This window comes from Gallinula chloropus, assembly GCF_964237585.1.
Source record: "Gallinula chloropus genome assembly, chromosome: 3".
Taxonomy (NCBI): Eukaryota; Metazoa; Chordata; class Aves; order Gruiformes; family Rallidae; genus Gallinula; species Gallinula chloropus.
Window position 1 is genome coordinate 43,551,510 of NC_140087.1, and position 13,663 is coordinate 43,565,172.

A 13,663-nucleotide genomic window follows, 5' to 3' on the forward strand; every position below is an offset into this window, starting at 1 on the left:
ATTTGGGTAAAGTTAACAAGAGTTGTCAACACACTATGTGGATCCTTGCTTAAGGAATGTTTTCCTGATAACACTTTCCTGGTAAAGCTTAGGACTGAAAATGTCTAGCATCAAAAAAATGACCCTTTCAATCTTCCCAGGATGAGCTGCAGGTTAACTTCCTTGGTTAACCCAGTGCTGCTGCCTTGACTGGCAGCTGGTAGTATGGGTAGAACACTCTGTCCCAAAAAAGAAATTGTTATTTTATTACACAGGAAGCATATAAACTGCAACATACTAGGTATAATGATTTATTCTTAAATGTGATCAAGATCAGGCTGTTATCTTCTTTTTGGTATTTTGACTTCCTTGTGGTGGTAATACTCTGAAGTCTGGTTCTGCAGCTTAATGAAAAAGGACACTTGAGCTTTCTCTTTCTCTACTTTCTTTTTTCTTTCTTGAACACTGTGGGGCTTTCTGAAGACAACCTTGCAATAATCATGAAACATCTGTTTCCCTGACATCCTTGATGCAAAGGGCTACCGAGTTTCCCTTGCTTCCTTCCCCACTGCGCAATGTGGCCAAGTATTTGCATTGTTAGAACTGAGGTAGGAGACATTGGAGAAGCTTTTTAAAGTGAAGAAGTCTGTCTAGATTTTTTACTTATAAAGACTATTACTTGTTAGTCTCCACTGTCCCATTGCAGCTTTTCAGCCAGAACACTTGGTTTCCTGAAGTCCTGTTTCCTTTACCTGTCATGTGCTCAATCCCAGTTTTGGCACAAGGTAGGTGCAGAAGCAGCTCAGCCAGTGAAAGGGAGGAATTCCTGCCTTGAGGTAGGCTGTGGCTTTCCTAGGACACTTATGGTGGCCTGCAACCCCTTGCCTGCTCTGGGGACACTACTGCTCCTGTAGCTCTCTCTAGCACAAAGGCTGAAAGCTCTCATGAATGTCGAGCTCATGGCATTCCTCAGGGAAGTCTTTGTGCTCACTGACAGGGGAAAGAGGAAGATGAGTAATACAGCTTGCTAGGGAGCCTCATGCTGAGTCTTTTTCAAGGGTTATTCTGGTGCCCAGGGAAGGGGCCTGAAAGAAGGAATGGGTGTGAGGAGAGCTGAGAGGTACTGGAAATGTCTGGGAACTGTGTGTTGGGGCTGGAAGGGCTGGGAGGATTGTAGGATGAGGAGTGAGGGGCTGAAAACAGGAGATATCTGTGGAAGAAAGATTAAAAGGAGAAGAATTTAAAAGACTGTAAGGTGGTACATGAGATAGGAAGAATAGATTGTTATGGGAGTGATAGGGTTAGGAAAGTGGGTGAATAACAGAGAACATAGCTGAGAGGATTAATTTCCCAAGAGATATCTGGAAATCTAGAGGCAAATGCCATGGATTTTTTTTGTAAAATATGAATAGGTAAGAAATTAAACTCATTAACCCATAAATAGAGTTTCATATTCAGGAGAGCGGGGTGGTCTGTGCCTGGCATTTTCCTGCTGTACATAGCTCTGACTTGGATTACTGGGGCTACTCAAAAATTACTAATCATTGCTTCTGTATATCTTGGTCCTCGTTTTTCCTGCTGCTTCTTTTTATATTTCTATTCATCGAAGGGAAGAGCATTAAAATTCTAATATAATGATTTTGCAAAATATGATTAGTAGTCAATCCTGATGACATTTCTGGTATGCAGAAGAAAGATCCTTCAGCTGCATGCCCCAGGCCACCTATTGAACCCACTACCTGACCTGTTCTCAGGGTGCTGCAAGAAAAGCCACCAAGCAGACTTGTAGTTTATTTTATTGTATATTTTTTCTAGCACTGTACTGTTAGAGGACTTTTTTTTTTTTTTTGAGTGTAACTTGGTGTGTGCAAGTTTTCAGTGCCTTCTAGGGAGGCTGTGTGGCTGGACCAATGAATAGTTCCCCTAATGTGCTCTGTAGCTGGTGCTTATGCTCATTGCTGATAGAAAAAATAGAAGAAAAGCCCAACAAAATATTTCATCCTATGTATAAAATTTTGTTTCTTTCCTATTAGAGCATGTATGTAATCTTGCACTTATTAATGGTATGGTTTATCTCAAAACTAAATTTGGAGTAGTCTTGCCTGGGAGAATCTAGAGTACAACCAAATACATCCAAATAGGTGTGGAAAGGGGCTTAAGCAGAAGGGAATAACTTGACTAATATGTTACAAAAGTTTGGCCGGAGATCTTGGAACACAATCCACCCGCCACTTCTCTCTGATTGGTGCTCTTCCCCTCACATACTATGACCCTACAGTATACAGGTATTTCCTGGTGTGTAAGTGCTGTCACTGTTTAGATACAAAGTTTGCAACTGAGTGTTTTAAAACTGCTGCAGTCTTTATTTTTTGCGCTGATGCTTTGAGAAATAGATATGTTGGGGTGGGTTAAGAAGAGAGGAATGTAGAACAGCTGCACTGTTGATGGACAGTGGTGCAGGTTGGATGTTGTTTGAAGACATGTCCAATCTATTGGGAGGCAGAAAGTCTACTTTATGCTTGCAAATGTCCTGAATGTGTCTAGAAACTGGGCTTTCAGTGTTATAATTGCTGGAGTTTCATAATATGGTACAACTCCAGCTGTATGATGCCCCTTTTTTTGCATTTTAAGCTGGATAAAATTTGAATGTTGTTAATAGCCCTTTTGGAGTTTTTCATGGGAAAGATACACATCACATTTAATAATTTCATTAGTGGTCTGCAGGAAAGAATGGGTCATAAATCAAAGTTGCTCTGAAGTTGTGAACAGCAGTCTGAGAGAATTTTCCAAAATGAAATTAGTCTAAGGAGGAAAACTTCAGAAAGATGGTAGACTTCTCTGGTGACAGGAGAGCATCATATGAAAATGTGTGAAGTGAAAGGGTGAATCTTATAAGTTAGAGCAGCTTCAGATTAAAAGCAGGGAGAAATATTGACAGAACATTAGTTGGCTGTAACAGACGAAGATTAGAGTGAGTCTTTAACCTTGCTCCAAAAATAAAAACACAGTGTCAGGTGAGTCATTGGGAATTAGAGAGGAAAGGTTGCATCATTGATTGGGCAGCTGCGAAATATCAGCCTGGCAAACTGCTGAAGTGGAATGATTCAAGAAGTACTGCTGAAAAAAGATTAAGGGAAGAGAAAGTCATCTAGGATTGAATGTGCAAACTCAAGCAGATGGTCCTGTTACTGACTTAGCCTCCTGAGCCTGCTTGCAAGATCCAAGACTGAGGGCTGGTGAACTTTTCACATATTCTTGCATGAAAGGGACAATGCAGAGGAGAGGTTTTCGCAGTCTGAGCTGGAGTGAGAAGGCCTTGTCCGTGGCAGGTGTGCTGTCAGAGCTGGCTTGCTGTGGAACCTGTTAGTAGGGTAGGAGGAGTATGCAAAAAAGAGTGTATTCAATTTGAGTCTAAGTATTGTGTAACCTTGAACGAATTATTTGTGTTAACATGTGGGTCTGTTCTCCAGCTGAGATTAATGAACTCTTTCTCAGAAAAGTGTTATGAAACTTCAGTGATTATTTTCAGATACTGGTGAGAGTTTGGATTTATGAGCTTGGACTGAGCACTGTGGGGTTATAAAATGCTTGGTGTTTGTTTAGAGGCAGCTTGTTAACAACCTGACTCAGATTATAGATACAATCTTCTTTTTGCCTGCAGAATCTTGGGGACACCTTTTCTAGTATGCTGTCACCTCTGTCTTCACTGGCACTGTGTTCACACCAGGGAGATCAAATATAGCATAGATATGTCCCATGCTGTAATCACACCTTTGATTGCAGAAGAGACATAGCCTGGAACTTGTGGGTGAGGGTGTAATGCAATAGAATTCTTACAATGTTCCTGTAAGTGGAAATACATCAGAGATAAATTTGACATACTGTTAAGCTGAAATCAGCCCACCAGTGGTGTTGTGTTTAATTTGAGATTCATACTTTATTGCAGATGTTTTCTACCACTCCGCAGCCAACTGTCAGGTGCAGAGTTAGCCATTGCTAACTATGGTTACAGGCAGATAAGTTTATTATTAGGCACTGACAGCTGAACTTGGTGTTTTTTTAGGATTGTAGGGCCACAGAGGCTAATTGGTGAGAAATAATGAGTCATCTCAATTGGAAATATGTTCATTTGCAGACATATTTTTAGTAGAACTCAATGAAGAGCATACTAACACGTGTATACAGAAGGCCATTGCGTGCTGAAACCAAATTTGACACAGTTTCATGCTGACTGGGTGGAATAAAGAGTCAGAACTGGAGGCTTTGAGAACACATGTAGACAGTACATCTCTTTGCAGTGTTGTGTGCGTTTTTGATATTCCTAATGTATACTGTATTTGAGGAGGTGGTTAGCATGTGCGATCGAAGGGTACGGATACCACTGATATCCCTGCAGTGCCTGGTCAGATCAAACTCAGCAGCACGTTTGTTTCTCCATGGAGCACTTCCCAGACCACCTTGTTACCTGGGTGTGCTTGAGCCACTCACTCAGATTTGTTTGTGTCCTTCTGACGGCTTGCTGCTTTTCCCTCTGGTGGCTTGGTACCTGAAGGCTGGGATGTTTGCTGTGCCTCAGACACTGCTCAGTGTTGATGTGTGAGTCCTTGCTAAACTCTGCTTTGCTGTACAGCATCACTCCATGCAAGGGCTGTGCAACAAATTCTCTGCCTTGTACACAGTGATTGATTTCCGACAAACTCTTTGTATTATTGCTATTTATTGAACATGTTTTCTGGCAAGTGCTGAATATGAATTTGTATGATTCAATATAGGTTGGGTGGGGTTTTTGCTTTGATTTGGGGTGGGTTTTTTTTTTTTTTCTGCCACATATCTTTAGTACTGCAGATCACCATGTCTTTGCTGTAGTCTTCCGAAATTATTTGTATGACTAAGTTAGAGCTTTTTGGGGAAGAAGGAGATTATGTGGTTATTGTATTAGCAGCCTGCTTCACAGTACTGTATTGAGAACTACAAACTAGTCTGGTCCTCTGGAATTGCATTTGTTTTCCTCGGGATTTCTGTCTCAAAGTATAGTTCCACTGGAATAATCTTGAATTCTTATGAAATTACTCCTCCTACAGGATAAAACTAAAACATGTACAGTAAGATGTGTCCAGACTATTCAGAATTGTGTGACCAGAACAGTTTTCTCTCTTCTTTCTCATCCTAAGACAAGTTCGGCATAAATTGTACTGATTGGGGCTTTCTTGAGCAGTTTCTATAGTCCTGTAATGCTGAAGCTCCTGAAATGATCTGTGAAAGCCCTCTGCTGTTCTCAGAAAACTTCCCCCAACTTTCTGATGCTAATTTTTTTAATGCAATGAGGAATGCTGGTACTTAACCTCTATTCCTTGTTTTACTGACAACAATACATACACTTGACACTGCTGCCATGTTTCCCCTACAATCTAAGCAGATCTTTCCTGTTATTTTTTTTCTTTTCTTTTTTTTTCTAGATATCATCAGACTTGTTGAAGGATTCTTGTAAAGTCAAAAGATCACTACTCTTGTAGTCACATGCACTTCTTTCCCAATTAGCCCAGCTTCTTGGCTTCTGTACAGCTGCCTGTTGTTGATTCATGATCAGCATTTGATTCACTGTAACCAGCAAATCCTTCTCTGCAGCTTCTCTTTTCATTGCTTTTTATCTTCTACCTCAACCTAAGGGATGTGCACTGCACTAAAGCTGTTTTCAGTTCCTTCAGACTTCAGAGAGTCTGAACACAAATTCCTCCTGGCCATCCAGCTAGAATGTACTGTACACAGTATAGTGTCATTTAATAAACAGATATCATTCCCTTAGTCTATGGGCTTCCCCTGTAAAATAAAAACACTCACAAAATGTTCAGTGAGTTCATTTAGCCCATGCCTTTGTGATCCATATGTTATGGTGGGCACTCAGGACAGGAGAGATGATGTGTTGTATGGAGTTCCAGGGCACCAAAGCCAGTTCAGGGTGGGTCACTGGGATGTAACATATACCATTTTACTATTAACTAATATTGTCCTAGTCACCTGCTACCAAGAAAATAGTGGAGCTGTGATTCAGGCTTGGGTACAGTAACCAGAATTTGGGTCCTTTTCTTAACCTCTATCACAGGCTTCCTTTGCATTCAAACATTAGAAGTTCTAGACTTGTCTCCCTAATAGGGTGGTATTTCAAAACAGAGTTTGGTACTTTGTTGAAGACGTTTGTTGATTAGTCAAGGATAGAATTAGCAGCTAAAGTAAGTAATGCCATGCTCTGAGAGTTTGTTTCATTGGCATCTCCCATAGGAGATGTTGATCAAGGTTCTTGTGTGTTATGTACATGGTGTTTCAGAAATCTATGCATCAAGGCCGCTATTGACATCAGGCATTTGGAGAAGGAAAAACACAGTCTTAATTTGTTAATTGACTTCTGTATTGTTGCTTTTTACCTTCTTCCAAAGCACAGAAAGAGAGGCTCTGTGGCAACTATTGGCAGGTGGTTGCCAGCAGTTGTGGAACTGTGGTACTTGATGGCCCACAGGACCTAGACTTTTATTCTACACTTAACCCAGTGCTCATCCCAACAAGGCAAAGGGAGTTGAACTAAAGTTTGTAAGTTAAGAAGTATTCTACAGCTTCTGTAGGAAGAAAGCAGTTTGCACAGGCTACATTTCTATTGGCAAATCTACTTTTAAAGCATGTGTGGCACCTATACTCATTGCAATGTTCAGCTGCACAGCTGAACAGTAAATGGGATGCGGTGAAGCAGAACTGTGCATATGTGGAGTTTGAGGAAGCTATTAAAGACTGAGCTATTAAAGTCTGTGCTGAGATCCTGATTTATAGCATATGGAAGCTGATGGAAATGTTCCACTAACTGCAGTATTTGCTGTATAAAACAGCAGTAGAAGTCAGTTTGAATGTACAAGCATAACTTACCAGTTTTAACCTTTGAATGCTTAATTTTGCAAATGTGACATTCTCTGTTCTGTATGCAGTGTTGGTATCCTGTCATGGAGCAGTAGAAACACAGAGTCAGCATTACATCTTTAAGGAGGGTGATTATGTATGATGGGTCAGATTAGGAAGGGCACAGCAAATTATTTAAATTAGTAATAGTTCATGTTTTATTTGCTGCATTCTCTGCAAAGGAGTAAAATATTAAGTATGGAATACAAAATCAAGAAAAATACACAAAGAAGTGTTGCCTATTTTTGTCCTGAAATGGAAACAAAATGCAGGTGTCAAGATCATGACATAATGAGTTGAAGCACCTCGGGCTGAAGCACATACAGTCTTCCTAAATGAATGTACTACTTGCAGAGTGTTGCCACTCTATTTATCATCAACTTTTCCTGTAGAGATTTTTAGCAATGCTGGAAACTCCAGTATTGTGCTTTTCTTGAATGGTTGAAACAGAAGACTGGGAGGTAGTAATGGATGGAGTGTAAACCAAGGCAAGATGTACAGTAGGAAATGATATCTTGTGTTCTCAAAGAATGCAAATAAATTATGCAGCCTTATTCTATCCTTTGACTCTCTACTAAACCAGTACCAGATAATAATTCAAAATTTTTAGAAGTTTAAGGTACTAGAATGTGCAGAATTAAAAAAGAATCCAGGAATCAACCTTGGAAGAATATTAAAAAACCCAAACATACCAGCAACTAACACATTTCCAGAAAAAAACCGTAATGCAAATATTCTACCCTCAAAATCACAGCTATGTCCAGATGGAAGAGGTAGATGATGCCTACCTGTGGGAATTCAGTCAGCCAGTTGTTATTCTTTAATAGAATTAATGTATTGAGAAGGTTAAGGATTAGTCAAAACTGACTTTACACAGAATGTAACAGTTTTACAGGGTTTAATAGGATAAAGAAACAATGTATGTTACAAGGAAATATATACATGTTTGTGTGTATATTTGTCTGGTTCAGTCATAACTTTAAATTGCTCATTTTGGAAAGATACATCTAGTCAAAACATTCATGTTGGAGCTTAACATGCTCACAGCTTGAAAAACTAGCATTTCTCTTGTAGTATATATGTCGTATAAACAGGAGATTCAAGTGGATTTCAGAAAAGTCAGATAGTCACTGTAGATGAAACTAAATGCTGTTAAGGATCTCTGACAACTTGGTGTTCTAATATTGTGCCTTGACAGCAAAGCCGTTCTCTTCCCTCAATATTCTGGTCTTCTGGAATGCACTTTTGAGCATGCAGTTTGCTGGTTTGCAGCTGTTGCTTGTAGCTTTAGGAGGTAATTTTTAGCTATAAAAACTTACATGCTGTTAAAGGTGGATTTGTTGGCTTTTGGGTTGTGTGCTTTGGGTTATTTTTGTTGTTGTTACTGGGTCCTCTGCTAAATCATTTAGGTTTTGGGGTTTGGTTTTGGTTTTTTTTAGTTTCTATGAGTATAAAGGCTTCAGGAAAATAAGTAGCCCATAATGAATAGATATAATTAAGTATCTGCTGTGTGCTGCTCTATTCAATAACTGTTCTTACTTTAAAAAAGTGATGTTTAAAAATAAATAGGGCTTTGTGGCATACAAAATATCTACCTTTTAAAAAACTTTTTCCCCAGAATGCTTCTTGAAGCATCAGAACAATAAATGCAGTTGTTCCTATCAAGACCCCATGCTGTTTGATTCAGTGAGGTTATCTGACATCACATAAAGCAGGATGTCTTTTTGCTGGAAGATATGTTATCTTTAAAACTATGAACTGGTATACTGGCTGACAAATAAGTGTTTCTTGGGATTAATGGAATACTCCAAGGTGGTACTTGGTCACAATCTTAAAGCACTGTATATGGCTGGTTACATTAGTCTTAGCTGCACATTGCCTTTGGCAAGTTTGTTTGCAGGCTTGAGAAGGAGAATAGCTTTCTGGCTTGGGTTGTCAGTTTAACGGCCTCAGTACTGTTTCTGCTGTCCTGTTGGCATGCTCTGTGATTGCAGGCAGGCAGTATCCCCTTTGCTGCTTACCTCCCCATTGGTGGAATGGAGATAACTGTACTGCCAGATTCCCAAGGGTGTTGTGAAGATCAGACTGTGAACTGAGGGATGATGAATGAGAATGGGTGGAAGAATCATCCATTGAAGTATCTAAACAAAATGGATTTAAGTTGGATTCACTCTCACTTGGAGTAAAAGCAGATGTATCTGAGAGGGTGCTCCTTTCTTGTTACTGTGACTACTTGCCTTGTGCATTTGAGAATAGGCTGTAGCCTCACTGTGTGCACAGAATTTGGCACCTACTTTCCCTTACTCACTTGATACCTTTTTTTTATCTGTCAAAAAAATGGAAGACCAGAAGACAATGCAGCATCTTTGAGCTTACTCATGAAGGCTGCTATGGTGATAGAAAAGTGGGGTGGAAATACTAAAATTTTTCAGTGTCCACAGAGGAAACTGGCAGATGTCTGTCAAAGTGATGATTATTCAGCAAAACAAGAATAACGAAATATCTGGCAGTGGAAATGTCTGCAGGAATTTTAGGTCTGTGCTACTGCCTTTCTTCCAAACCATTCTGGTTGGGAGTTTTTTCAATACTGTACTATATTGTATATAATATATATCTGTTATGGTTGTTTTGTATATGAAGCTTACATCAAATACTTTTGTTAGTTAAGGCAGAAAACAGATACATATTTTTTAAAAAATTAGTTTAATTAGATCAAGTATATGTTAAACTTTTGTTTATTAAATATGACAGACACACACTACTGTTTATTAACACTCATGTTACCTTGATCCATTACAAAGACCTATAACTGTGCTGTGGAAGACTAAGGTTTCTTCTTTTGGCTATGCACTTTAAAATTGGCAATGCATAGACAAGTATTTCTGTTTGTCTTAAACCACACTTTGCCCAAGAGTTTACAGTCCAAGTGGATCAAAAGTTCTGATAAGTGATTACATTGTGGCATTAAACATCTGTGCTTGAAGTTGGCTTCTTGAATCTCTTTAATTTTTGTCTCTGTTTAGTTTACTGTAATACTACGTAACTCAACATTTGACAGAGATGTTTAAAAGACACTAATATTCTTGCCAGTACCTTTGTGCTGCCTCTAGACCTGAATTTTCAGCCTGGTATGAAGAGGGTTAGGAAAGAGGTCGATAAGAGTGTCTGGATACATAGTGATGTATTTGCTTAACTTCTGAAGGCTACAGTTACAGACCTTTGAAACATAAATTGCTTTCATCAGTTCTAATCTGACAGTGACTGACAGAAAAATTATGATGATTTAAAACCTCATCTGCATAACATATGGATGTGAAAATGCTCAGAAGGTAATAGGAGGAAATGAACCTGTTGGAGAAATCTCTTGGTTTAAGATTTAAGAATATTTGGAGAATACTTTTCTTTAGTGGATGTTTAATATGATGTACATTGTAGCTTTCTTGAGGCAAGAGCAAAGTGACCTTCAGTGACCATCTCTTTGGAGGTATAAATTCAGATAAGGAAATTATGCATTTTTAGCTCTCCTGACACTGGAACTGGATAGCATTTGCTGATTTGAAAACAGGTTTAGAAAGACAGTGCTGAGATGCTTACCCACTTCTCCAAAGACATGGAATGGAACTGTGTATCTTAATGTAATTCTGCAACTGAATTAAATTGTGTACCTGTAGGATTCTTCTGAACATGTAGTCAGTACATGTTGGAAGACTAAACACAAGACAGAGTTTAGATTAGATTGTTCTCTATGGATGTGCACAGAAAAGCAGAATAACTTTGAGCTGGGTGTATATCATTACCTGTAATCACCTTTCACTTGATCTGACAGTAGCATCACATATTTCTTAACCTTCCATGCCAATTCTGTCAACCCAACCTTGGTTAGCATAGGTTCACAGCACTATGACTCTGTGGCCTGAATTAAGAGAAAATTTGTTGTTAGCATCTCCAAACAAAACAAAGAAAATGTAGTAAAGCAGAGTTGTAATTTGCTTTGTTGTTTTAATGACTGTGTCCTGCCAACACAGAAATTAAATTTTGATTGATTTTCATTAATTATTAAGAATTTTTAAAGAAATCTTTATTTTTGAGCTACGTATTTGACAAAATAAACCATGCACTCTGTACACTGTACAGAAAAAAAAAATTACAAAAGGAATTGAGAAAGTTTGTGCACCAGGAAATTTAGCAGTTCCTATGTTCCTGTTCTTAATCTTCCATCAGTCAGCATTTACATTATATATGTATGCTTGGTGATTGTGCATAATTGGTTTGCAGGGAAGGATATGATGCATCAGATCATTAACTAAAATTAAGTAAGTCGGGGATTTGCCCCAAACCAGTTTGTATTTTTGCTGCTGTCAGCGTAGTCATTTTTGTTGATGGGCTATGTAGAACGCTTCTCAGACTTCCTCAGGAAAGCATGGCGTATAGCAGTTGAGAACAGGGCAGTACAAAATGAATCTGGTGGTTGGGGTCAATAGAAGGTAGCTGTAGTATGTTGTCTGCCTCTGGCTTTGGAGGTGCAATGTTAGCATCTTTTCAAGTGACCCCTTTTTGTGGACAACTCTAGCACAGTGTATGGTGGTCATGGGGTTACTGGAGTTTCTAGTCTGCTGGTGTGGTTATTTAGGAAGAAGGGCAAGGAAGAGAAAGAGGAAGGTGAACATATTTGCATAGTGTACAGCTGTAATCAAACATCACTACTTTTTACCTGAAAGTACATTTTATTTGAATCAAGTGTAATTAAGATTAGGAAATAGTAATTTTAAGCATTAGAAAACACCCCACCCCCTCACCTGCCCATCCCCAGATGCTGTGGGCTTTAATAAATGCTACTTTTACAAAGAGTACATAGCAACGCTCTTAGCTCTATGTATGTGGTCTTCTAGATCCCTGATTTTGACTTTTAGGGATTTTTTTGTTAATTGCAATTGTATGTAGTGAACTGCGCCTATGGCATATACACATATTGCATTTTCTGGGGTTAATGCCTGACTGGAAGCAGTTACTACTTACTGCCTCTACGGTTACCCAATATGCAGCGTGGCTACTGTTGCTGGCATACAGGAAAAATTGGTTTACCTGAACTTAGGGCTAGGCCTTGCTACACTGGGCCACCTACAAAAAGGTAACTCAAATTAATTTTTAAAGTGTCTGATTAAATGCTATTTAATCTCCTGTTCTTTTCCAAATTAAATATACCTTAATTTAGTTTAGTTTAATTACTAGAGTGAAGTAAATTAAATCAGATAAAAGGCCAGTTTAATTCAAAATGGGTGTTTACAAGGGGCTTCAAATTACTCAGTTTGATTTAAACTCAGGCATTTATTTAATTTGTTGGTCGTTTCTGAATATCTCTGTGTAGAAAGATGCCTGTAAGAACAGCACTGTTTTGTAAGTAAGCCAGCATTAATGTGTGCATTTTTGTCGTCTCATCCTGTTCTGCTTCCAATTGTGTGCTTTGGCCTGTAATTTTATTGCTGTATTGCACTTTATTTACTGTGTTAAATATGACCTTTTCGTAATCATTCCTGTGAAATTTATTATTGGAAACTCTAATTTTGTTTTATAAACAAGTGGGCAGAATGCAGAGGGTGATGCTATTCTTTCTATTCTTAAACAGAAAACCTTTGCTAGAAAATAGACCCATTACAACAAAGTTTTTTCTTTTTTTAACTGAAACTGTATTTCTGCAAAGGGATTCTCCATCTTAGGGTTATGTTTCTTTGAAGAATTGGGATTTAAATAAAGGTCTGCTTCTGTTCTTTCAGATTTGTGACATGATCTCCTTTGGCTGTGTTACTACAAAGGATTAAGATATAGTCCCATAGTGTTTGTGTTTCATACATACTGACTGTTGTTACAAGGATAGGCAAATAGGAGAAGCACGTGTGTGGTTATAATAATTCCTCTAATTGCTTTGCCCACATTCACATCTCTGAGAATAACAATTCTGCTGAGATTCGATTCTGCTCCTGGTCAGGGATAACTGCTGCTAAGTTTAGGAATGGCTTTATAAATGCTTCTCCAGATCTTGTTGGGTCAGAAGCATAACCACTGTTCCGCTTTTGTTTGTTTTTTGATAGGATGATGAAGTGGTTCTGCAGTGCACTGCAACTGTTCACAAGGAGCAACAGAAATTGTGCCTTGCTGCAGAAGGATTTGGCAATAGGCTTTGCTTTTTGGAATCCACATCGAATTCTAAGGTACTGCTGAGTGTTTTAAGTGTCATGTATGAAGTAATGATGTAGCTATAACATTGCTTGCTTTGATGTTCTATGCACAAATTTGTCTTGAACAGACAAATCAAATCTACTAATAGTGTAAGGAATACTTAATCCCCCTTGGAAGTTTAATTGTTCCTTTGTCACGGCCCTTTGGCAGGACTTTGTGTCTTAGGCTCACTTTAACACTAGCTGGCTACAGATGTCCATCTCAGTAGTGTGCTTGTTACTTTGGTTATCTGAACTTAGTTGTAAGCCACAGTGTGATTTTTGTGTTCAGCAATTCAAAGGCACATTTGGTTACTCCGATTTTAACCCCTCAGAAAAGAGGGCAATTATTCTATTTGTGATAGATTTTTATTCTGTGACATTTATGTTGAGATGCTTATTGCTTTAAGTCCTTCTAATTCCCTGAGCAGAGTAATAGTGCAAGTATTAAAAATATCGTCTAATCAATTTGTCATCTAAGCCTTCTATAACTGCTGTATATGCAGTAGATATAGTGCTTTGAAAAATTAACT

General features: G+C 38.6%; 1 protein-coding gene across 1 annotated transcript in view; it reads left to right on the plus strand.

Annotated features, from left to right (window-relative positions):
• Nucleotides 1-13,663, plus strand: part of RYR2 (ryanodine receptor 2) — a gene marked incomplete at both ends in the record, with an annotated part of 388,405 nt that overhangs the window by 89,287 nt on the left and 285,455 nt on the right. The window contains one exon of the mRNA XM_084261061.1: nt 13,005-13,124. Within this exon, the coding sequence (XP_084117187.1) occupies nt 13,005-13,124 (120 nt within the window). The remainder of the gene's footprint in view (nt 1-13,004; nt 13,125-13,663) is intronic.